This window comes from Neomonachus schauinslandi, chromosome 7 (assembly GCF_002201575.2).
Source record: "Neomonachus schauinslandi chromosome 7, ASM220157v2, whole genome shotgun sequence".
In the NCBI taxonomy this organism is placed as follows: domain Eukaryota; kingdom Metazoa; phylum Chordata; class Mammalia; order Carnivora; family Phocidae; genus Neomonachus; species Neomonachus schauinslandi.
The window spans coordinates 81368538-81395285 of NC_058409.1; the positions used below are offsets into that span (position 1 = coordinate 81368538).

At 35.1% G+C, this 26748-nt stretch overlaps 1 protein-coding gene across 1 annotated transcript in view; it reads right to left on the reverse strand.

Annotated features, from left to right (window-relative positions):
- Positions 1-26748, reverse strand: part of FBXL17 (F-box and leucine rich repeat protein 17) — a 509105-nt gene that overhangs the window by 137865 nt on the left and 344492 nt on the right. The window contains exon 7 of the mRNA XM_021701497.2: positions 21425-21501. Coding sequence (XP_021557172.1) covers positions 21425-21501 — 77 coding nt within the window. The remainder of the gene's footprint in view (positions 1-21424; positions 21502-26748) is intronic.

Sequence of the window (26748 nt, forward strand, 5' to 3'; positions counted from 1 at the left end):
GATCTACAGAGATAAGATTTGAAGAACTTAATTCTAAATATAAATTTTAAATATTAATTCTAAATATATTTAGTGACATAGATGTCACTAGAATACCAGATTTCAGAGTGTGTGTGTATATAAATGTATATATATGTATATGTGTGTGTTTGTTTACTTTGAGGTCAGAAAGTCAAAAGCAAAAGCAAAAGCAAAAGCTCTGAGAAACCTGAGATTTGTCATCTCTTTCTTAAACTACTCCAATATCTTCCCTCTTTCTTGGTCTCTTCACAATCTCTTCTCATTGCAACCCATCCTCCACACCACTGCTGGAGTTCTGGTTTGGAAGATAAATTGGATTTTGTCACTTTCCTCCTCCAACACCTCCAATAAGTCCCAACATTTATAGCATAAAGTCTAAATTCTTCAGAGTTAAAGCTTGCCAACATCTCACTCCAAACTTCTTTCCACTCTCATCTCTGAGAATTCACCACAGGCAATTGCCTTGTTCTTCTCAATTATGACAAGCTTGCTCAGAGCTCTGCTGTGCCCCCATCTCCCTCCCTGTCTGCTGGTGATCTGTCCTTGCCTTCAGTGATACCCCCAGGTACTTTTCTACACTCTTCAGATATCTGGATATTGATATCATCATATATCCCATTCATCACATTATACTGTAAAGGGCTATCACTCTACCCAAGATCAGTTTGAGAGGGAGGAGATGAAGATAAGTACCTTAATATTATGCCTTTGTGTTCCTAGATCTAGTATAGTGACAGGCATGAACTACGTCTTCAATAAATATTCATATTTCCCCTTCATCTTGGGTATCAGCCACATAAGATTCTCATAGTTTTGAAACATCTAGAGCTTTCTTACAACTGTGACCTACATCCCTACTCTTCTACCACAGTTTGGAATGTTTTTCTTTTCTTTTTTAAGATTTTATTTATTTGAGAGAGAGCTAAAGCAAGAGAGATCACAGAAGGAGAGGGAGAAACAGACTTGCCACTAAGCAGAGAGTCTGATGCAGGGCTCAATCCCAGGACCCTGAGATCATGAGATCGAGTCCCCTGTTAGGCTTTGCACTTGATGTGGAGTCTGCTTGAGATTCCCTCTTTCCCTCTCCCTCTGCCCCTCCCCCATGCTCTCTCTCTCTCTCAAATAAATTTTTTAAAATGTTAAAAAAAATATATATCACAACCAGCAGTCTCATGTTGTACACGTCCTCATTTCCAAGTCCTACTTCCTGAAGTCAACCACTTCCAACCCTTTAGGTGTTTCTTTTTATTCTTCCCTTCATTCTCGTATTTCTTAGACCTTGCTCTCAAAGAGCACATAGGCAAAAGAAGGCAGGTTTATCTGATTCTTCATGCTTCCTAAAATATCTTGTAGAGTACTTTACACATAACAGATACTCAAAAAACACTTGTTAATTGATTAAAGGAATGGATAAGTGAATATTCATGCTCTTTGGTGCTTAAGCATAAACTATTCAGCAGTCTTTAGAGTGGAGATGCATTCATATACCACAGTCAAGGTAAAGAAGTAAGTTAAAAGGGGTATCAATTAAGAACAAGCAGGAAGGAGATAATGAAAGGCAGGACAAGGAGGGCAGAAACCAGGAATCTTCCAAACCAAAAAAGTCAAGGTAGCCTGGGAATAGAGGTTATGTGAATGAGTTTTAAAATCGGATACATGTAGATTTGCGTCCTAGCTGAATAACCTTGGGCAAATTACAGAACTTTCCAGGCCTCTCCATTTACTTATCTGTAAATGGGAATAATACTCCCGTCAAGATTTGCTATAAATGAGCTTCTAGTATGCTCTATATGAAAGCTGCTTTATTATTATTTTACATGCATATGCAAATAATAATAACAATAACGACAATATCACCCTTGCAACCTTGAAGATGAGGCTGACTTCTGGTCTAACCAGAAGCTTCTTGTACATTTACTGCTGAGGCTTCCTCAGGCTAGGGTAGAAACCAAAGGAAGTGGTTATAGTCAGTAATGGGAAATACATAGGAAGACATGAGGACAGATTCCTTCCTTCTAAAGGCAGAATTCTACTTACATCTATATGTTAATCATCTTTTTTTGTTGCTTGTTTGTTTCAGAGACTCTACCAAGAAAAATAAAGTCTCTTTTTTAAATGGCACACTCAAAAACACAATAACAATATTTTAGAAATGACAACGGATATCTGATTACTGCTAAAATTTAATACATATACTTGATGGAAGAGTATATTTCATAACATCCTATACTAATGTAATCCATACACTGACTAAAAACTCTATCTTCAACTTTATATTAAGACAGATATGCCAGAATCTCAAGACAATAAAGTCTCACCAGAGAGTATCATATACCAGATTGTTAAATTGCTCTCAGCATCTCCATGATGATTCAGTGCATTAATGATAAGTGATTGGTTAAAAGCATTTAAATCAACCTTATGATCTTGAAATTTTCCATGAACAAAAACAATATCCATTTAGAAAGATCTTACAAAAATGATTTTGTTGTAAAGAAAAAAAGAAACATAACACAATAAATTATTTTAAATCATTTATCTAGTGAACTAATGTCATCTACTAGGTGGAATATAACACAAGCCCCTGAATCACAAAGTGCTTATAGGTGACAGGTAATCAAAAATACCTGTGCCCACTTCCATCTACCACAGACACATGAAATTATGGAGTAGCTGATGCACAGAATCATTATGCTCATCTGCAATTACAAAACCTCAAAGGGAATAACAATAACAGACTGTTGTCCTCATAGTCCTAAATAACCTAAGGGTGGAGGGAAGAAAAATTCTCTTCACATATGGTAGTAGACTTTGCTAGTTTTGCAATATTTTTTATATATAACAACTGTAATTACTTACTTGTTGTGATTCACTTTAGGGAAAAGAAGATCCCAAAAAGAAAAATAAGGATGGTTTAAATGTGGATGTTTTTATGTTTTTAATGAAAGCAGAGCAAGTCCAAACCAAGTCTCTGAAATGGAATTAATTTCCAATTAAATGACTTTAACATTACAAATTTCTTAAGTCAATGCTCATTCTAATAACACAAGTAGAATTCCAGTAGTCTAAATTTGGATATTTGAATAAATTAAAAATGTATTTCTTTCAACTTAATTCTTTGGCTGACAGGGAAGAAGAGAAACTCACTTCTTTGGGGCAGTACCCTGTGTCCTACAATAAAAACTAAAACAAATGACAAACAAAAATATCTTGTGGCTAATACATTTGACATTTTATTGGTGTTTTCCTCCTGTACTGGTAAGGGCTTTTGATGACTATAATAACTACAAAAAAAAGGGAGAAAGACACACACACACACACACACACACTGAGTGAGAGAGTGGAGAGAAAGGTATACACACGGATATGATCACTATCTTGCAAGTGAATATTTTCAAATGACAAAAATTTCAACTCACAAATTTCCCTTATTAAATTGTAGATTAAAAACCCAAACAAAAAAACTTCTCTTTTCAAACATTGTTGTGCTCAAGATATACCAAAAAATCTTTTTACTACAAAATAGCTAGAAATGCTGGATGAAATATAATAAGCATTCTTCAAACTACACAGCTGACTTTGTAAGAAAGCAAATAAAAATTTACCATATAACTCGGCAATTCTTCTAAGTATCCACTCAAGATAAATGAAAATGTGCCCATATGAAGATTTGCATGAGAGTGTTCATAATAGTGTTTCATAATAGTAAAAATGTAGAAACAACCCAAATGCCCATTAGCTGATAAACAGATAAAGATGTATGTGCATACAATGGGATACTATAGAGCAGTAAAAAGGGATGCAATATTGAGACATGCCACAACATAAATGAAGCTCAAAAACATAATGCTAAGTGAAAGAGGCACATGCAGAATACCACATCTTATATGATTCTGCTTATGAGATGTCCACACAAGGCAAATCTATATAGACAGAAAGTAGAACAGCAGTTGCCTGGGGTTGGATATGGGAATAGGGATTAACTGTTAACAGATAAGAGGATTTCACTGGGGTGGTGGAAATATTCTAAAACTGGATTTTGATGATAGTTGTATAATTCTGTTAATTTACTAAAATAATCGAGTTGTGCACTTAAAATGCACTTATATATTTTATGATATATAAAAAAGTTCTTTTAAAAAAAGAAAGTGAAAAAAATTAAGGACCCCCAAATTAAGGAAGAATGCCACAATTACCTGGGGGGAGATTTGCTAATCTTGGTAGTCTGAGTTTAATGGCCATATAGGGCTGAGAGGGGAAAGCTATCTCATCTGAGATTTGAAGCCCTAGACCATCCCTCACATAAATCTGGACTGTAAATTACCCTTTATTACTGCTCTTGGAAACCCTTACCCAAGAAATAAACTCAAACTCATCTGTCCAAATTGGTAGTGCCCCAGAGTTCCTGGTGGAAGCAAACACAGTTCTTTGGAGGCACGTCCATTAGCCCAACTCCGATTGCAGTGCCACAGATAAAGCTCAGAGGAGCTCACAGTTAAAACACAAAGCAAAACAAAAACAAGAATAAGCCCAAGAGGACTTCGGATTTTAGATTACAAGATCATAAATGTAATAAATGTATATTTAAACTGTTTGAGAAAGAAAAAGGAAACTGAAAACATGAATAAATAAAAAGACTATATAAAAATGAATCAGAATTTCTAAAAATTAAAACTATGATCACCAAAACTCAAAATGCAACAGACAGCTTAAAGAGTAAATTAGATAGAGCTGAAGAAAAAATTAATTAATTGGAAGACAGATCTGAAGATAGCATCCTTTATAACACAGGGATGGATAATATAAAAGAGATTAATAGACAAGAAAGTCTAATATGTGATTAACTAAATTAACTAAGTATCCAGAAGAAAAGCACAGAGATAATGGAAGAAAGGCAATGTTTGAGAACAAAAGAACTGAAACTTGCCCCAGACTGATTAAAGAACTGAATCTCAGATTTAAGATGTTCTGCAAATTCTAAGCATGATAAGTAAAAAGGAAATATATAAGTAGAGCTGTCATAGAAAAACTGCAGAACCACTAAAAGGAAAAAAAAAAAAGTATTACCAGCAGAGAAAAAAGGAATCACTAACAAAGGAATGATGATTGTCAGTTCTCTCAATACAATGGAAGCCAGAAGACAGTGGAACAGTATCTTCAAAATACTGAAAGAAAATAACTGTAATTTTAATATGGTATACACAGCTAAATATCATTCAGGAACTGGGTGAACTAAAGTTGTGATCTTATATTTTTAAAATACTTCTTCACAAAAGCCCTACACATTTTACTTCACAAACACAACTCTCCCCATTCTTGAATAAACTGACAAATAACGTTATCCTACCTAAACTACTAGGTAAGAAATTATATATTATTTTTTTAATTTATATAAGAAGTTAATAAAGAACATTTCTAAAATCAATATAGCAAAGAAATACTATTCTAACATGATTTACTTGAATAATAAACATATTTTCTACCCCCTTCCCAATTCTGAGGAAAAGTAAGCCTGATTGGTCTCACAAAGAAGCCTGAGGTTAGAAGATGCGGGAACCAGGTGATTTTTGTGGGAGAACAAGGCCTCCAGCTGGGGAAAGAGGACAGCTTTGTTCTGGTTCTGGAGCTGGGGGAAACTGAACCTCAGTTTCCTCCTCTTTAAAAAGCAGGAGCTTCAAAGAAATCAATATTTTCTGATGGCTCCTATAGTTCTCAAGCCTGATAATCTTTCAGCCCAATCCTATAGGATGAAATTTCTGTCTTCCATAATCTCAGAACCTGTAATAAAGCTAGCTGGAAATACTTCTAGATGGAATTTGTAGCACATTATATAACACATTCTTGCAATAGTTTCCCACTAATAATTGTATTAGCCAGAAATTTTCAATCTTGACTCCTCATCCCCCAGCCCCAGGAGATTTAATAATAGAAACACCTGCTTTAAAAGATGTTTACAAAACTGACAGCTTTTTTTCCAAGAACACTGTGCTGGTTAGGGGATACTAGGTGCCAGTTTACAGGTCTTTCCAACAATAGCAAAGCGAATTGCTACAGTGGCAAATTTGCAATGACTTTTTTTTAGTTTAGTTGTGTCGTTTTGGGACCAGACTGATATATGAGGCACAAGCAATAGTCTTAGTGATTTTGCTGCCTGGTGTTAGCTAGGCCTTCTCCCTCACGCAAAAACAAAAAGGAAATCTAAAAGTGCTTGTACCTGCCACTAAGTCCGGACTGTGTGTAAGGTTTTAGAGTCCCCAGTGAGGCCAGGCCCAGCTGGACCAGAGTAGTCTAGAGGCAGGAACAGAGGTGTACAGAGACAGCAGTGCCATCCTGCCAAATGGCTTACTCCTTTTCATCTAAATTTTAGGAGTAAAATGTCTGTTTCTTTAAAAACAAAAACAAAAACAACACTGGGCAGAAAAAGCAAGAAATATGGTAGTTAGATATCTGCCCTCTAATAAATACAAAATAATGTTAAAATTAATGTCAAATCTAAAGCTGATTTAAAGATCCTACAGTAGGTAAAGAGCGAACAAACGTCTCCTTTTCGGAATAGAAGTTGACCTTTGGTTAACTTCCCAGATCTGTTCCCCTAAAATGGTACATTAACCATGTTACTTGGCAACATTGCTTTAAAGTAACAATGACAGCTAATTGGTAGAGAGTATCTGTGTAGTTTAAGAGAAGTATAAATACCTGATGGGGACACTACTTCTGAAAAAGATAAAGAAGAAGTTACTGGGAGCTGCTATTTTATATTATGCCTGCTTTTTAAAATTTTGTTCACGGATCTGATAAAATCTAGATCTCTAATATTTTTAGAGAGTGCCCAAGCCCCTTGGACACTGCAGCTCTTTTCAGTTTTTGCTTATACACAATTCATTCTTTGCAGCTAATTAAGCTGAAGCAGCCTGGGAATAAAGTTTGAAACAAGGTTACTAAAGTTCTTTGCCTGGGGGGGGGAAAAAACCAGACTTTTAGCTATAGAGGACAAGCTGATGGTTACTAGAGGGGAGGTGGGTGGGAGCAGGGAAAATAAGGGATGGGGGTTAAGACATACACTCACCGTGACAAGCAGTGAGTGATATGCAGAATTGTTGGACACCTGAAACCAATATAACTCTGTTAACTATCCTGGAATTAAAAATTTAAGTAATAAATTAAAAAATAGTTTTCTCTTAAAAAAAAAATTTTGGATTCCTTCAGTGCAGTCATTCTTGTAACTAGTCACGTAAATTTCAGGGATGCTAGATTCTATGCCTATTGATCATTCCATGAGATATTAGTTCTCGGAAGTTTGATGTTTCTAAGCCAGGGCAGCGCCCATAACCACACTATGTGGATCTCATCTCCTTGCACTTGAGCCTTCCTCTGGTGGTAAAAGAAAATACTTCCCTGACTGCTGGATGAGCTGTGACATGGACTGCTGCAAGGTCTCCTACAGAAAAGGACTACCTGACACTGCCCTCTGGCAAGCTCAGGTTCCCATCCTCATCATTCTGAATAGACTGTGCCAACGGTGGCCTATGAAGGCTTAATGTCTAAATGTTTAAAGTTGCACATAGTAAGATCCCATGGTAGGCAAAGCGTCTACATGTTTAATTTTTAGTGTTTCTCATGGTTTTAGGTCTATAACTCAGGACAAATAGCGTATTGCTAAAGTCATGAACTAATGAATTTAGATAACATTTTAATTTGTTCCTTCATTCAGGAATTTTTTAGAAGGTTCATTGTAGCTGCTCTGTGATAAACAGACTGTAAAGTAAGACAAACAGGAAATACAATTAAGTGGCCAGTGCAGTTATCAGTGGAGTTGGCTCTATTTGAGATATATTTCAAGGGTAGAGCTGACCTGGCTTATTAACGGATGGATGAGAGGTATGAAGAAAAAAGTGAGGCATGAGGGACATCTAAGTTTTGGCTGGAATAACAAGGTGAATGGTGATGCCATTTACTGACTCAGAGAAGACCAGTAGTGGTTATAAAGAAGCGACAGAAATGGGGGTGAAGAATAAACAGCCTTCTACTCTGCATTTAGATTAACCCACTGAAAAGTAAGTACTTACACTCGGCAGCGTGGGGAAATGATGCTTTGAGAAAAGTGATAATACGGATCCAGTTTTATAATCGGCATTATATACTTAATTCCTTTTACAGGAAGTGGGGATGAATGTAGAAGAAAAGGTAGGAAAGGCAAAACACAGCTTTAAGTGTGCAGCACATCATGTGTTAAATTGAAACAAGCCCAAAGTTCAACTTCCTTCACTGTTCAAGGAGAAAATCCTTCACTATGTACTTCAGGATAAAGGATTTGCAACTATATGGTGCTTGAGAAATATGCTATTGCTGTAATTTAACTCACTGTATGTGGGCTTCAAGATGCACAGTGGCATTCCAAACCAACTTTTAAAGAAAATTGCATGGAATTTTCAAGACATCAGGAGCGTTCTTTAAAGTTATGCAGAGAAAACGGATTTTTGATAGTTATGAATTACATTTAGTGCTGCCAGATTGCAGGGAACACTCTCTTTGCCTCAGTATGGTTAGAATTACTGTTGACAAAGTTTTAATTTAAATTTTTAAGGATTTAAATGGAAGAATATAGGTCACTGAATTTTCATTCATTGTGTATTACTAGTGGCAGAAAGCAAGCTTTGTTAGTGAGGGTCCAATTTTGGCCCGGGAGTCCATCTTTTCTGTAGTAGTTGGGAACTGAGTATGTGTTAGCAAGAATAATTTGGCTCTCAGTCAGTCAATCAGTGGACTGAACACACACAGTTAGAAACCTGCCTGGCACAGAACAGAAGCTCAGTTCAGAAATATTAAATGCATTTGTGAGACAGACTCAAGTCCACACAAATCATATATTACAATCACAAGCTGGAAGGGATTCGATCTTTCCTAGCAGGTTGTAGATTTAGATAGATTTGTAATAGTCAGAAAATACCCTACACAGCCTCAAAGCCTATTCTACAATTTTCAACTGGTTTCCTAAAGTTGAAAAACAGAGGTAAATATTTGTAGAGCCCACTGCATGTAAAAAATGTCTTCAAGAGCCTTGCTATATCCAGGAAACCGTAAGAAATTATAGTAGGTGTCTAATTTAAATGTTGTATCTTAAAATAACAAATGTAAAAGTATATGCTATATAGGCTATTAAAAATAAAGACCACTTCTTTGAAATAGAAATTTAAAAATTATATTTTTTCATAAATCTGAAAGAGTAGAGTAAGTTTCACATCAATAACCTAGCAAAAGAATGAAGTATGCGCTGCAAGAGAAAAGCAACATATTGTAGAAAGGCACAGCCTCTTGTGCCTTTGTGTGTGTAGTTGAGAGGGTCTTTCTTCAGGTTTATGCTGTTTGGTGTCCTCTTATCCTCAAGGGCCCCCAGTCCTAGAATCTGTGTTTTCCTCCACAAAATGATGAATATGATGGATAACACTGACACGTATAGCACCTACTCAGGTGCATTCCCTAAATTTGCTCTAGCCCCAGAATAGTGCTGAAGTAAAAGAACATGACAGAAATTTGGGGGGAATATGCATATGGAGAAGAGGTGACTGGCTTTCATAACACATTTCACAAGCATGTAAATAATGAATAATAGTACACTGGTAAATAGCACACACCAAAAGCTGTGACAACAAAGAACCCACAAATTATGTGCAAATTTCAACATGTTTGCTAAACTCACCCCTCCTTCTGCTGCTCAAGAAAATTTTACCAGAATCCAAGTGAGTGAAAAGAAGAAATCATTGAATTTGTTCTAATTTATAATTCTTTAGAAAGTAAATTATTTCCAAGCCTTGAATGCAAGGTGTGTTGTAATGGCAAAGTTGAAAATGAATGCTTTAAAGGATTTCATGCAATTGCTTATGTAAACCAGAGCAGAAGGTATGATTCTCAGAAAAAGCCAAGTACATTTGCCTCAACATAAAATAAGACTGATTGAATTTCAAAGTCTTCGTTTATTTTGTAGAGCTGAAATGTTAAGTTCCTTATTGCTGTTCAAAATTGGCTTGAATCGTATGCTATTATATATGTGTAATTATAATATATATATTATTCTCATTCATTTACAAGAAGTTTTTGGTTACTATAGGATATACATGATTTAAAATTTCAAATATATTCTCCTCAAGCACATTCAGAAAGTGTCATTCTGGATGATTTCAGCTTGGTCATGAGCTGCTTCATGCACGACTGTCTTGTCCTCAGTATACCAGAGAAGCATCTCTGGACTTCCAATCTCCAAAACTGACTTTCCAAAGCTGACTTCAGAGAGATTCTCAGACAGACAGAGGGCAGGGAAGGGGCTGGGGCCTACTAGGGTATTATTGTGATTTTAAATCTAAAAGAACACAAGAATCCTTTATGAGAGGAAATAAAATATCTTCAAAGCAAACTGCTTTCTTGGAGAGGCTCCTAGAATTACATATAGGTGAGGAAAGAGATAGTAGGAAGAAAAAAAAAAAAAAGGGAAATTTCATCTAAGAAAGAGATAGACATGACTAAAAATCATCATTCAATCATCAAATGATACTTAGCTAGTTTTCTATGTAATTTTTTTCTGCTTCTAAGAATTATTTACCATATAAAAATTTCATGGGAAGGAAATTTTACATTGTATCAGTATGAATGTAGTTCATTTTGAAAGGCTATATATATACATATATATCAACTAGAAAAGTACCGTAATTCCCTGAAGACAAACAGAATTTTCTTTTGTTTACTTCTTATTTCTAATTTGTAAAATCTCCTTTTCTCTGCCCACACTCAGTCATTCTAACTGAAAGACAAGTTGCTTTCAGGTGTTCGGCACACAGACACACATAGGCTGGATCAGCCACGTCAATTCAACACAATTGTTTGAAAAGTTGAAAAGTTCAAACTATTTATTTAATGTCATGAAGATAAACCCAAGAAAAGGAACACATTTGACAGATAAATTTTAGGTGACTGAATCTTATAAACCCAAGGAAACGTATTAGGATAAGGGTTAAAATTAATAGTTTAATATATAAATTGAAAGTACATTTGATTTACCAAATTAGGAAATTAACAAAACTACCTTTTTTGCCTCAGGAGAAAGTTCCATTTAGTATCTATCTAAGGTGAAATCAATCATCAAGAGAATCTCTTTGATTCTCTTACTTCCAAAGATATAAGAGGGAAGCACTACTAATCCCTTATTTCACAGATAATAAAAGCAACATGCGGGATTTGATGAGCATGGGAAGGTTGGCACGTTCTACCTCAAGAATAGCGACCATTTTGTACGAAGGAAATCCATCAGTTTTCTACTCTTGAGCAGGTCATTGACTGACAGATGTAGTTTTTATCTATACACTGAAGAAGTTGAACCACAGCAGTGTCAACTGCTGGTCATTCTAGTAAGAGATGAAATCAATTTAGTGAGAGTACAACAAGCACTATAAATGCAAAATATATTTTTCACTGTAGGACAAAGTTTGAAAGCCCCTGAATGAGATTATATAGGACCATACAGTTTAAACAATTTTCTACTTATTTCCAAATGGACCCAAGGGGTCTAATTTTAGCCCTTAATTAAAACAAATGCAGAAAATCAGAGACAAAATCAGAAGGAAATCTCCAAAAAGCTGATGGAGTAGCTAAAATGTAAAACTACTTCTCCTTCCTAAGTCCCAACTCTAACTTCTCCAAAAGCAGAACATGCAGGTAAGATTAAGAGAGTGTTGGATATAAGAAACTAGAAGTGTCTAGTTTGTAGGAAATCCCTAAATGAGGATGCTTTAGAACTCAGGGGCGGATATCACTGAGTTGTAATAGGAGGATTGGACTTGTGATGAAATAATAGAGTAAGTTTTAAGCTGGAGGAATAAAAGACAGAAAATACAGTGATACAAGATTCAGAGTGCAACAGACTTTAAAGGAGGAAATTCTCTAAATTAAAAAAGAAAAAAAGCCTAATTCATCAAAGAACCAGAGTTCTTTAGAAAAGCAGCTGATGCCATGTCTCCATTATGAAATGCACAAAGTGAGCCTATTGTATCTTGACATAATCATCCTATATCAAAAGCACACAGGAACCAACTTGAAGAAGCTTCCACTATCAAAGACCGGACAAACTGAACATCAGTAGGAAAATGACTGCAATGGATTGCTGAGTTTATAATGATAATTCAACAACAATAACTCTTCACTGGTCACGTTTAGAAGATGGAAACCTAATTTTGAAAACTGGTAAATAAAGAGAAAAAAATCATGTATTATTCTTTTCTTTCCTGTATTAATTTAACTCAGGTAAACCAAAAAGTCAATTAGAGAAAGTTGCTCTTAATATAAGGTAGTCCTACTAATAAGTGAAAAGAGAAAGACCTTCTATAAAGCTCAATCCTATCAGTGTTAGTGGACATAATGATGTGAGCCTAACTAGTGACAGACATACAGTAAAATCAATTATTTTAATGTTCAATTTATATTTTATTATGAGTGTTAATATCACTTTCTAAGGGGAAACTTAATAAATATTTGTTTTGTTTTGTTTCAAAATAAATTAGATGCCAAGTACCTTAAGTATGCTAATTGACCAGCAAATAATGAAAAGGATTTAGTCAAACATCAGCTGGGGAGGGCAAAATCATTTCAAAGAGAAGGTAAAACCCTAAGAAAACACTTGCAAGTGGAGGTGATGTGGTTTGACGCTTTAGAAGGAGGAGCTGCAGCTCTTGGATTTTCCTCCCTTTCTGCTCCTACTTTTCATGGTATCTTAAAAAATGAGGTGCTCTAAAATTAAAGTGCATAGAGGAGGTAGAGAGCAAAGCCACACACCAAAGAGAGATTCCATTCTGACTTTTTAGAGAACATATTGGAAGAGGCTCTCCTTAAGGGAAGAAAAGTAACGGGCACCTGAGACAGATGATGACACTGAGGAACTTCTGAGCTCAGGTTCAAGGGAGATGAACTTAAAGAAGAGAACGGTTACTTATGTTTTTGAGAATGGTACAACTGCATGCCTCTAGAAATATCTGTATTTTAAAAAACTGCTATGAAATTATGTCATTTAGTGTTGGCTAAAATTGCTTTTAAAGAACCATTTCATTGAAGAAATTATTTCTATATGAAAAGCAGAGACATTTGAGGAGTTATCTGCACATAACCCAGTGAACGATTAGAGCAGGAGATTTTAGTTCCAGCTTTGCTAATTAATTAAAACTGCCTGGGCTCAACTTTCTCCTCTATTAAAAAAAGAGCAATAGTATTTCTGCTTCCTTCATAAATTTTTGGGAAAAATTTACAAAGGAGAAAAAACTTTTTTTACTCATGAAGAATTATATACAGTTTTGAAATTATTAAGAAAATATTTGTTGGATATATGAATACACACTGAACATCAATGAGAGCCTCTACCTTCCAGCTAGGGAATGTTTAATCACAGCATGCAACTGGTATTTGGTGTCGGCATAACAAAGTTGTAGTGAATAAGCACATTAAACCTATTAAGTTCTATAAAGATATAATTAGATCTTAAGGGGTAGCTGCTTTGTGACACCGTTTTTGTGTGTGTGTTTTTTTTTTTAAAGATTTTATTTATTTATTTGAGAGAGAGAAAGAGCATGAGAGGGGGGAGGGTCAGAGGGAGAAGCAGACTCCCTGCCGAGCAAGGAGCCCGATGCGGGACTCGATCCAGGGACTCCGGGATCATGACCTGAGCCGAAGACAGTCGCTTAACCAACTGAGCCACCCAGGCGCCCATACCGTTTTTTATACACAGATGGACAGACATGGTAGCACAGGATTCAGTTATATTTTTTAAGCTCTGAGAACTGGGAAGACCTAACAACGCTTTTTAGTAATAAATACTTGTAAGCATATCACTGACGTATGAGTGATTACGCAAGAGACTGACTTAACATTGAACCCATACCGCATCACTACTCACAAACTATGTGAACCTGAGCCTTTGCAGGCCTCAGTTTCTACATCTGTAGGCCTAAATATTAACAGTACTATCTAAAGTGGGGTGTTAAGGGGATCAAACAATGCCCACAGAAAACACCTAAAAAATGTTAACTCTTCTATTATTACGATTATTGTCACGAAAATTTACATTTGATTTCTTTCAATTGAACTGGATACTTGATTAGTTAGAACTCAAAGTAGTGTTTCCTTTTATATATGTTAAGGGAAGTTGTTACCATGGGAATGGTGAATAAGACAGGAAAAGTTGAGATGAAAGTTGGAACTTACCCTGAATTTTCAACTAGAATATTTTCATAAGGTTTCTTCAAAATTTGCCCGTGTGTGCACGTAATCATTTTGGATGATTTCTGTTCTTTCTTTAGATTAACCAACGCATACAAACTCATCCATTCAGACACCTGTTCTTGCTCTGAGCCTTTCCTAGGGCTGTACTACCTCAAATGCCCTTCCTTCTCATCTCTGTCCTCCCATGCCTCTTCCACCACCGATACTTCCCCAACGATCTCAATCTCTGATGATCTGCCCTCCTGAGCCCCTGTATCTTATAGGGCCTATTTTTTTATTTGACCTCATCATATTGCTTAATATGTTAGAAAACTTTTCGATGCTTCTATCTTCTTTCTCAACATAAGAGTGTATACTTTCTATCCATCTCCATATTCTCCACACCACCCAGCCAGCACTTACACAGAAAATATCTGTTGAATGAAACGAAACACAAAACCAGTCCAGACTAAATCACAGGATTAGAAAGGAATTTAAACATCATATAGGTCAATTCCTTAATCAATGCTTCCATCTTTCCACATTCTCCTAAAGAGATTATCTCAGCTTGAATAATTCTTTTTTAAAATTTTTAAAAAGTAATCTCTACACACAATGTGGGGCTCGAACTCACAACCCTGAGATCAAAAGTACCATCCTCCACCGATTGAGCCAGCAGATGCCCCTTGGCTTGAATAATTCTTGTAACAGAGAACTCACTACTACTCAAGACATTTATTTTCAAGAAGTTTTAACATTAGGAAATTGTTTCTCACATAGGATCTAGGATTATTACAATTATCTTGGTGTTCATTGCAGTCCCCTTTAGATCGATTCATCACTGATAATAATGAATAATAATTCTATTTATAATACAGCATAGTGCAAGGAAAACAAATGCTTAGTCTGCATACTCAAGGACACAAGGCAATGCGGGTTAAAGATGAAAACTCTGAAAAATGACTATGTGATTTGGGACAAATTTCTTTTACAGGATTAATGTTAAAAACAGCTAATTGAAATTAAAATTAAATACTAAATTTTAGAAATGCTAAAAGTAACTGAGGAAAGTTGGAAAGTTATGTTTCACTTAATTCAGTTAAATATAGAAACTTAGTATTTATTTATAAAAAATAATAAATTAATTTAGAGCAACAACAGATAAACATTTGGAGGTATAAGAAAGGTTAGGAGCAATCAAATAGAAATCGGTCCATTTGTCTCTTAAATGTAGGTTAAAGGTTTCTTAATTAAAAACAAAACAAAACAAAACAAAACTCCATTATATATGAAGCAAGAGTTGGTCTTTGAATTGGTTATGGGAGTACTTTCTTGAAGAAATGTCTTTAAGTCCTTCTCAAAAGATTTGAGATTTTGTGGTCTATTATGGCAAGCCACAGTGATAAGCATTATTATTGTTCAGCCTTTTATTTCAAGGTTATGTAGCTGCAGTCTTAGGATGACCTAGGAACTGAGGAAGAAAGTCAACAATTTCTTTGCTGTTAAGCAAAGAAAAGCATTTAGAAAAAGTTACAATTAAATACCAAATTTTTGGTGAGAAATTACAACCATTACTGAGAAGAAAAAAAGAATATAATATTTGCTAAGTACAACAGTAGGCATATCAATCTAGTAGTAAGGAACTCAGGAATAAAAATAGAGAATTAGAAGTGAAAAGAAATAACTTTTAAGATGGACATATAAACAAGGGAAATTTGCAACAATAGAAGATTTAGCAATTTAGTACTATTTTGTTAGAAACAATAAAAGCTATCTGTATTTAAATGACAGAATGGAAAAAAAAAGCATGAATAATCAACAGTAAACAATAAGACATTCTTTTTGACTTGCAAATGTATTTTCTAAAGTTCTTCTCTGTCACTTTACAACTATTAGAGTTATTCCTGCTGACAAAAGGAGCTGAATTTTACCCAGCAATCTTGTAACAGTTTGAAATACAATTTTAAAATGAAACAAAATGTAAAAGGAAAACCAGGAATTTAATTTTAAATGGAACATCATTGTATGTAATGCATACCTAATAATATGAAAAATAAAGTAATATTAAAAAAGAGCAAAATTATTTTTGGTGTGAGTCTTTTTCTTGAATAATTTATCAGTGTTGGTTTGATAAGAAAAGATGAAGCACTCTTGATAGGAGCGTAATCCAGAATGCTTGTTAGGATTTCTTTTTGTTTCTTCAGCGTGCTTACTTATTTTGATAACGCATCCAGGATCCCAATTTGGGTTAACTAACAGCTGAAGAGATCTGGTAGCCCAAGAAGAGATAGGGAATGTATGACATTCAATAAATGTTAGAAGGTCAGCAAGGCTGAGGTGAGGCGTGGGTTACACCAAAGCAAAGATTACTGTCAGCAGGCCACTCCCTGCCATTCTTCTTGTCTGGAAGAAGGAGATGAATTACCTTTTTTTTTTTTTTTTTTTTTAATGAGCAGGTTAGCCCATCTTCTCAATCCCATCAGAATGAAAGCTCCAGAAATATAGAAACTATTTATGTCTTGCATCTAGAACAGACCCCAGCACATAGTAGGTGCTGAATCAATCTGCTGACAGAATGAATATGTATCATGTCTGTTGTGTGGCAGACCAATTGAAATGACATCCCAAATGATAACCGTGGGAACAGTGACCTCCTTGACTTAGGAGACCTTTTGCTCAGGGCAATCCAAAAGTTTTGCGGCAAGCCTTGAGGTTAGGTTTAAAAGTCCCAAATCAGACAGCAGACCAATTGCCAACCGAGTAAGGGGCAACCAAACGCTGCCCTGGAATAGTAGCCCCAGAGCCTGTGGGAGTGACAGAGAGCCCACGGAGCTGTACAGAGTGAGTATGTGGGTTGTCAGTGACCTTGGAGGCCCCAAATACCAATGTCAGTAGTTAAGTATTTACAGTCCTCTTTAATTAAAGTTTATTTGACAACTTGAGAGAGAAATCAAAAGATATCCTCTAGAGTATATTTCTAGGGGTCCCAGGAGTGCTGAAGTCAAAGGAAATATGAAAATAACCCAGAAGGAAACCTGGGTCCTTTTTACAACTGCTCCCTGACACAGGGTCACACTGGTAAAACTCACTCTGGAGTCACCAGGGGAGGCAAGCGCTTTATTCATCCATCCTGTTCATTACATGTCCTGTTCTGTGCCATGCAGCCCAAGACAGACTGGCTCTGACCTTCACAGGCTTGAAAGGATACACATCACTTTCTACTCCTTGTCTTCCTTTCAATCCTAAGGATATAATTTTCCAGAAGAGAACTTTCAACAGAAAAGTGTTTGAAGGCAAATAGAAAGGTAGGTTGAAAACGATTAGCTGACAATTCTAGGAACAAAAGAAAGCATAAGGGGAGCCACGAGAAAATTTTCCAAACAAAAATGAAGAAGAGATGAGGAAGAAATCTAAGAAAGGGAGGCAAATGAAAGATTTTAAACTTTCTGCTGCATCTTTCCCTTTATTTCCTACTAATAAGAATCTGGCTTAGATAGCTTAGGTATAGAAGTCAACAGGACAAGTACAGACTAATACAGACCAAACTTCTAGATCATGATTCCCACAGAGAGGAAAGCCACACTTGGGGGGGGGCGGGCAGAGGAGGAGGGGAGAAGAGGGAAGGAGAACTGATTCTTTTTAAGAGAAAGAGAGGATTCTATTATTTTAAGAACTGCCAATTAATGAGTACCCACTATGCCATGAGGCATGACACAGACGTTTTAAATTCATATTCACTACCTTTTATGGTACATTTTATTATGTGCTTAACAGATGACAAAACTAGGAGGTTAAGTAACTTGCTCAAGGTCATAAAGAAAAGAAGAGGCAAAGCTGGATTCTAACCTAAACCTCTGACTCCTAAATTTGAGTTTTTTCCCACAATACTGCCTATATAACATATATTTGTTCAGTGATAGAAGAGTGACGATATTAGATTTCTCTTCAGGGAGCAATTTCCCAAGAATGTATTTTCCATTTAGCTGTGCCTGAATTATTGATTTGCTTATAATTGCCATCTTTTACCATAAAGATCTATGTTCAATTTGGGGAATAAGAAGCCTATTAGAATGATAGTTTTCTTCATGACAACTATATCATATATCAATTAAAATGAACATAACTTCCTAACAGCCTGGCCAGGTGTTGCTAAGTACTATGATACCACATTCAACATCTGTGAGAATCTTCACAAAAATTACAAATGATATGCCAGGCGAGCTGCTCTTTCTGAATCTATGCATTCTGCAAAAAACTTCAAAAATCTCCATATACTATAATGAAAGCATGTACAAACACAGCACCACAGAGAGAGGAGGTGAGGATGAGACTAGCGCGAATATGAGTAAAGCAACAGGAAACAGAATTATGGAGTAGTCTCTTAAAGGATAAAACTCCCCCAGGATCAGGTGTACATCAAATCTTACAGTTTTTAAGTAGCTTCAATAATCTAAAAGTTCTACAGAATCTATCTCTACTTATCCAGTTAAAGAAGAAAACAGGCATCTGTTTTTCCGTCTTAAAATTTATAATTAATGCAGGGCAAGGGATCACAGCCAGCCTCCCCCAGCAGAGCAGTTACCTCCAATAACATGCTGTTTCTCTGGTTACAATGAATAATCCTTTTTGCTGTCTTTTTTGACAAAAATTATTCATGTGTTATTGGCATGTTACCAGGGAAAAAGAGCTGAGCTGAGCTGAACTTTCAGTGATTTTTTTAAATTCTATAATCAAATAGCAATTATACTACAATCTCATAAACTACTGACCTTTACCCCTCCCTCCTCAATTGTGCCCCAACATTTTGAAGAACAGAATCAATAGATGAAAACTGGCTTTCCATGAACCCTTTGAATAGCTAAAACCAAAGGAAAGACGGAAGAGAGATGAGGTGAGGCAGAGAGCTTAAAGCTGAAGTGACTGAGGTACCAGAAAAATTGTGATAGATTTCTCATCACCATGGCAGGGAAGTCCCCTAAATGTCCAATATCTGGCCCTTTCAAATGGACTGGATCAATTGTTCTCAACTTTGGTTGATGTAACATCATTTAAGCAGGTTTTACAAAACCTTTGCCTGGGTCTCACCTCATAGAAATTCTTACTTAATCAGCCTTGAATGAGACTCAAGCATCAGTATGCTTTAGAAACTCCCCAGGTGACCCTAATGTGCAGAGATCCACCAACCCAAGTGAATAAATGTAAACCATATTGGCAAGGTTTTAACATCATTTTCACCTCACCTGGAGAAAAAAAATCCTAAAATTTCTAAACACCAAAACACGATAATATCAAGAAACAATATCAACAAACAATAACAATACACAATGGCAACAACAACAACAAAAACCTCTTCCAAAACCTAGGAGAGGAAAGAGGGTAGAAGAATTTTGCATAAAATCTTTTCTCTGTCCCTCTCCTGTAGGAAGGCAACATTCACCAATGCTAATCATTAGACATGGTGCCGGGGACATAAATATGACATCAGACATGAATCCCCCATTTTACAAATGAGGAAACTGAGCCTCAGAGATGTGAAGGAACTTCCCTAAGGCCAAAGAACAGATAAAGACAAAGACGGAACTTGGTCCCAGATGTATCTCAAGTCCAAAGCTTTTTTCTCTTCTCCACATCTCCTGGAATATTTCTTTGCACTTGTGAACTTAACATGTGCTGAGACAGAGTGTAATTTTAGCATCATTTTCCACTGTAGGACCTTGAAGAGTTCATTCTAAGGAACTTAATCTGTAGCTCTCCTGGCAATTAGCAATCTGACATTGGCACTGCATAGGTAAAGGGGAGAAATATATAAAATAAGATTGGAGGGACAGGTAGTAGACTAATGGTAAAGGAGCGTGAATGCCAAGGAAAGAGTCTGGAATGAATTAATGTATTAATTAACAAATCTATCTGTATTGAGTATATGCCCTCGGTTGGACAGAGAGAATTCTCTAAGGGCTAGAAAAGAGGGAGATAGTTATAGGTTTTAGAATTACTGTATCTAAGTGGCAATCTAACATGCCAAACCAGAAAACAAACTACAAGAAAAGAAAAACATATCAAAATACTCCTTTTGCATGGTATAAGCAGGAAAAAAAAAAACCCAGCAACCCAGAAACATTATGAATAAACCCACATAAGACTCATTTACCATTCTAAAAAATAAACTCTGAAAAGAAATTAGCATTATTTTAAGTCAAATATTTTTTTATGTTATTTTTTATCATAGCTGTACTAGAATTTTTCTAAAGGCTGAATTTAGGAGCTGATAAAATAAAATTCTCCCACCCAGGACAGATGGTCAGCATGACATCCTAAGATTGAAGTCATTTATTAGCATATGTCAGAGTTAACAATAAAAAACCTTGATGAATTATTAGTTTCCCTCAAGGTAGAAAGCACAGTCTCAAATTTAAACAAATTAAGAAATCAGAAAAGAGAAAAGAAAACCAATTCAGTCTCCCATAAAGCCAAATACCTGGTTAAAACTCTAGATTAAATACACAAATTAATAAGAAAAAAATAATAAAGCTGAATAAAAAAGGAAAGGCTAGGTTATTTTTCTTTTATTTCTCCAACAGGATGATTTCATACTTTTCTTTTTTTTTTTTTTTATAAAACAACTTGCTTTTCTCCACTTTTAAAGAGATATTGAAAATTAAGATAATTTACAATCTTGCATACACATGTATACCCATCACTTCCTACATATCTAAATGCGGAAGTTTCCAACGCTTTAAAAAATGTAAAGCATTAAATAGTGTGCCATTTGGAATGTCGGCAGGGAATGTATTTGACATGACATTAAATTAAGCAAATTAACTCAAGTAATAACTTCTTTAGTTATATTTATTATATCAAATATTTAGTGTTTGTTTCATTGTATAGCTTTTTTAACCATACATGTTAACCCTACGTGAGTGTGTGTGTTTGTGTGTGCACAGATGCACATGCGTGTGCGATTGCATGTGGTGACAAACTGATACACGTGTTCATTTTACTCTGGGTCCTAGTCTCATGATTTCTTAAATTCTTTTGGTGTGACCAGAGTTAGCACAAATAAAGATAAATAGTCTCTATGAGATAGTAGCTCGTGATTTCTTTTAAAAAGTTTTCAAAGATTTTGTAACTTTTTAATTCTAGAAAAGAATTAGGACAATGACTCTTTACATACCATAATCTGTGATTTTACAGGACACCAAATACAGCTCTTTCAGGTTTTGTCCTTCCTTTGCAATGACCTCCACACACCTAAAACACACACAAAAAAGTGGTGAGTTACATTAATGCATTTCAAGTTAAATTAGCAAGAGTTTGGCCATGACTGTAACAGGAAGAGGTCAGCGTTTGATGAATGCCACAGCTCTCTTCTTTCAACAAACTTCTTTCAAGGTGTTTCAGGAAAAAGTGTTACATTCCCTACTTTAAACTCAAGTGCCCTAATACCTAAATGACTTTAATTAAGTATATTTATGACTTGTGTATATTTTAAAACCAAAGTGATGAAAAAGAGGTATTTCTATAAGAGTAATATCACTTTTAGTCATATACTAGTAAACATAGGCTATATAATGAACATGTCATTTATATAATAATATAAAAACAATTTTAATGAAACTAGAATATAGATGGATGGTCATTATAGGTGGACAGTAATATTATTCATGGTTCAGTTATTAATGATGGAGTCTGGTAACACTAAAATACATATTTTTGTGTATTTTATTCAATATGAACCAGAAATATTTAAAAATCTAACTGATTATAGATGAAAGAAAAAATATGCACATGTAAGAACTTTAAGATCTTTTACTTTAAAATTTTTAATTCTTAGTATTTTAAATGAATTGCATAGATATGTAATATAGACATAGATATGTAAGATTTAAAGTCTTTTCTGGTTTCATTTAAGTTAAAAGGTTTTTGAATGGTGCACTCAGATTTAATAGCCATAGCAGAACATGTACTACAGAATTGAATGAACTTTAAAAATAATGATTAACAACGCCATCCATTTTGTGGCTCAGTCTCCCATAATATCAGAAAAACCTGTACAGTCACACTGACACATAGGAATATGCATCCTTCAATGTAGTCGCTGTTTTAATCTTTATAAATAACAGTTAAGTAAAAGGGTAAAAGCAAAAAGAGTCATTAACCTTTTCTAGGAAGTAAGGATCAAGTAATTTGATACCTGTGTGTACAATCCATCAAAAAATTACAGAGTATCCATCTCTGTCTTGCAGATATTTTATTTGCTGTCTGGCTTATTTGTAGGAATCTTCATAAAATGTCAGAAAATTTTATACAATTTTACTTCACATAATTCATTACTGAAGGTTAAATTAGTTATAAAGAAGACATATTCTTTCCTTTAAAATATTTTTATAGAATATTGTTTTAATGGAATGATAAACATTTCAAAGTTCTTTGGAATAACTGAATAAACATTCTTTTTTGGCTTTTTTTTTTAAAAAAAGGATTTATGACAAAAACGGAGAAGTTCTTCCATGGCTACAACAGAAAACTTAAAACAGCAATACAATGCAATTACCATTGACACAGCTTATTATGAAGGGAAAATTTTAAACCTAATTCCGTGTCATTTGGCTTTAATGTAATATTTGAATAAACTCATAAAAAAGGAAGGACAAAAGCAGATAAGATATTACAGGCAACAACTGTGTTTTATTTACAACTTTAAAAATAAATTTTCACATGCTAAGGATAAAAATAAAGACCCTAGATGATTACAAAATCCTAAATTAAAAAAAAAAAGTCTGACTACTTTCTTTCATATCAAAGATACATATTTCAGTCCTCCTCTCCCACCTACCAAAAGTTAACAGATGCAGTATTCTGTACGACCACTACAAAATGAAATAAATTAGTACAGAAAAAATGTTTATGTCATTTATTTTGTTCTCATGCTCTTTCCAAATAGTCCAAAAAGCCTGATTTTACATTTGATTGTGAAAAAAACTCTAAACAAATGTTTACCTGCATTCCTGCCCTTGATTCTATATAAGATACACTACAAGCACATAGGAATATTTAAAGACACACAGAGCCCACTACAAAGAGCAAATAACACAAATTGATTTCACTGTATAAGCCAGATCAAATGTTATTTCTTAGGCAACAAGAACCAGTATTCATATAAAATAAGATAATCAATCACTGGATGAAAACTCTCTAAAAACTGATGAAAGGCCATGAGCATCAGGTTTCCCCCCTGTGTGTCAGAGGGAAGTTTTTATGAATAGATATCATAAGTAAATTTAGTTTATTCAAGAGGCAATAGCCAAGAGATAACACATGATTAGGAAATAAGCAGTAAATATCTTTTAGACAGAAAAAGAGAAAAGAAATATAAGAGAAAAGCACTTTGCTTTTACAAAGGATCACCAGGATTTTTGCTCTGTTTTTAAAAGTTCAGTTGCATAAGGTTTTCCAAACAGTTTTAATTACCCTGTAATCAGAGCCAGTGGGCTAGAAGTTACACATAACACGGAAGTACTCCTCAAATAAAAATTTGTGGAGAAAAAAACATTCCTTGGAAGATTTGTAGCAAAATGTAATTTCTTTAAATATCACATCATTCCCAGATGTGGTATTTGAGGAGAGAAATCCCAAGTTCTGTAAATCTGGACTGAATCTCTCAACACAATAATATTACACAAAATTGAGTGGTTCAAATAAATAGCTAAAATAGCTATTGTTTTGAGAGTTGAAAGTGAAAATGGTTTGTATTGTCCTGTTACTGCAAACTGACGGAAATGGAACCCCACATCAGTTGGCTAGTGCCTGCAACCTGGTGGCTAGTCCAGGTCTACCTCCCACGCAGCCTGCAGTGACAGCATGTCTTGACAAGAGGCCTGCACGGTGACTATCCTTTCCTCCTGAAACTTTTAGAGTCCATTATAGTATGTATTTACGGGAAGTACATGAACATAACTCTGGTCTGTGGACTGCATTTACTCTAAATAATTCTCTGTTTTAAAAGAGTCTTGGCTCTAGTCATGACCTTTAGTGTTATTAACATCAGAGCATTTCCCAGTTCACCGTATAGTAGGAATGCAGGCAACAAACAAGGTGGTAAAGCTTAGTAATTATTGAAACTTTTTGACGATAAGTACTTATGTAAGTTTTTTAAAGGGTATTTTTTAAATGGTACCAATAAAATAGAGAATTGTTTGTAAAGTGATATAATCTTTAAGAAGGAGAGTAAAAGGGGTGCCTAGGTGACTCAGTCAGTTAAGTGTCTGACTCTTGATCTTGGCTCAGGTCTTGATCTCACAGGAGTGAGTTTGAGGCCCACATCGGGCTCCAAGCTGGGTATGGAGCCTACTTAAAAAAAAAAGAAGAAGAAGAAAGAAAGAAAAGAAGGAGAGTGAAAGAATCAAAGGCCACATTTAAAACCTTTGTTTCTCCATCCCCTCTCCTATTCACAGATAATGCATAGGAGAGTATCCATTAATCTCAATGATAAATTATAGTTTTGTCCCTAGGGATAAGCCAAGAGTCCCTAAACTCAGAATCTAGAATTCAAACTTTTCTCATTCTTCACCATTCTTCAAGCCAGGAGTCCCTAAACTCAGAATCTAGAATTCAAACTTTTCTCATTCTTCACCCCTGTTCCCACTATCCCTAAGGACAAACTTCAGAATATCATATGACTGACATCCTCCATGGGTCAGTACATTCAAAGATTTCTCATTTTATGCATGCCAACATAAAGAATTCTAAAACTTGGGCAAAGAACTATATCCTTAGGGAAAGTAACAATCTATAAGATTATTAAGGAGAAATTAATAATGGGAAAATGGCATAGTGGAAAACTGCAGAAAATCAAATATTCTTAGACTAGCCCATGAACGTCAAACACAAGCTTACTAAACTATCTTCCCAAATTCTGAGAAACAAAGTGAGATGTATCTTCACAAGAAGGAATAAAAAAATCTGGAGAAATCCACTCTATTCTCACCTCCATGAAACATAGAACCACCTGCCTCCTTTGAAACCCCATATTCTCATTCTCTATAACATGAAGCCTTATATGAAGACTTTCCCCAAATCAAATGTCCTAGGTTCAATATATTTTAGTTTATTCTGAATTGCCTCCCCTCAAATTATTTTCTTCTTCTATTCTTTGACAGGGTTCAGAAGAAAAAAATTTTTTTTGTTACTGAGAGAAAGAGAACATGGGGTGAGGGGAGGGTGCTACAGAGGGAGAGAATTTTATTTATTTATTTATTTATTTATTTATTTATTTATTTATTTATTTTCAAGAGGGAGTGGGGAGGGGCACAGGGAGAGGGAGAGAGAGAATCTTAAGCAGGCTCCATCTCACAAGCCTGAGATCATGGCCTGAGCCGAAATCAAGAGTCAGACGTTTAGCCAACTAAACCACTCAGGTGCCCCTGAAGAAATTTTTTTTAAATTGCAACCATTGTAAATTCTTGAGTAACAGTTGTTGAGTGTGTGTGTATGTGTGTGTGTGTGTGTGTGTATACATACATATATACATATAAACTCTTCTAGAACTCCAAAAAGCGTAAGAAAACCTGCTCCAAAGTATCCAAAGCATCCAGAATTATTATTTATAATAATGCAATGTTATGCTCACTTGCTTTTGATAATGTTCTAAAATGCACCTGAAATATCTGATGAAATTTGAAAAGCAACAAAAAGGTTACTTTTGTCAGCTATATAGGAATTTTTTTTGAGAAGGCATTTACTTAGTTTCAGTGGAGGGAAAATCTGTCTCCTTAGCAATAGACTCCTAATCACCTGATTTATGTGAAGGGTAAAGGTTAATGAATTAAGCTGTGTAAGCTTCAAAACTATCAAAGGAATTCAAAAGAGCCTTGAATTATGGAAAACAATGGCCCATTCTACATACATAACAAATTTTTATGTTTTTTGTCTCCTACTCAAAAGCTGGAACATGGCATTAGTGACAATTGAAAAGAACTAATGAGGAAATATGACTACATTGCTTGCAAGAGTAGTGTCCTAGGAGACCTTGTTACTGTTTGTGATGTGCTTCAAACCCAAAAGAAGCTAATTGGAGCTGCCAGACACTGGTTTGCAAATCTCACTTTAAAGGACAGGCTCAATCACCTTAGAGGTGTGGAAAGAAATGTCCCCATTAGAGATGCATTAGTATGGGCTTGGTGAATTTCTAAATAAACTTTAGGATGTTCTTTCCTAAGTCACTTTTATATTTGAATAATAAATATATCTTCAAGCAGAGGAAAAAATGCAACAAGACAAAACAACCCCACAGATTTAAAACAAAAAGTATGAAAAGGGCTGTAAAGTAATTGGCAAATAAGTACAACGGGGAGCTAGATATCTTTAAGATTGAATAAACATGTAGATCAAACCCTAAAACTCCTGAAATGCAAACACATTGTAAAAGTGATATATTGGGGGATTTAAGGAATGGAACTTCATTTTCATCATTTCTTGAAACTAAACAAGCCAATAAGT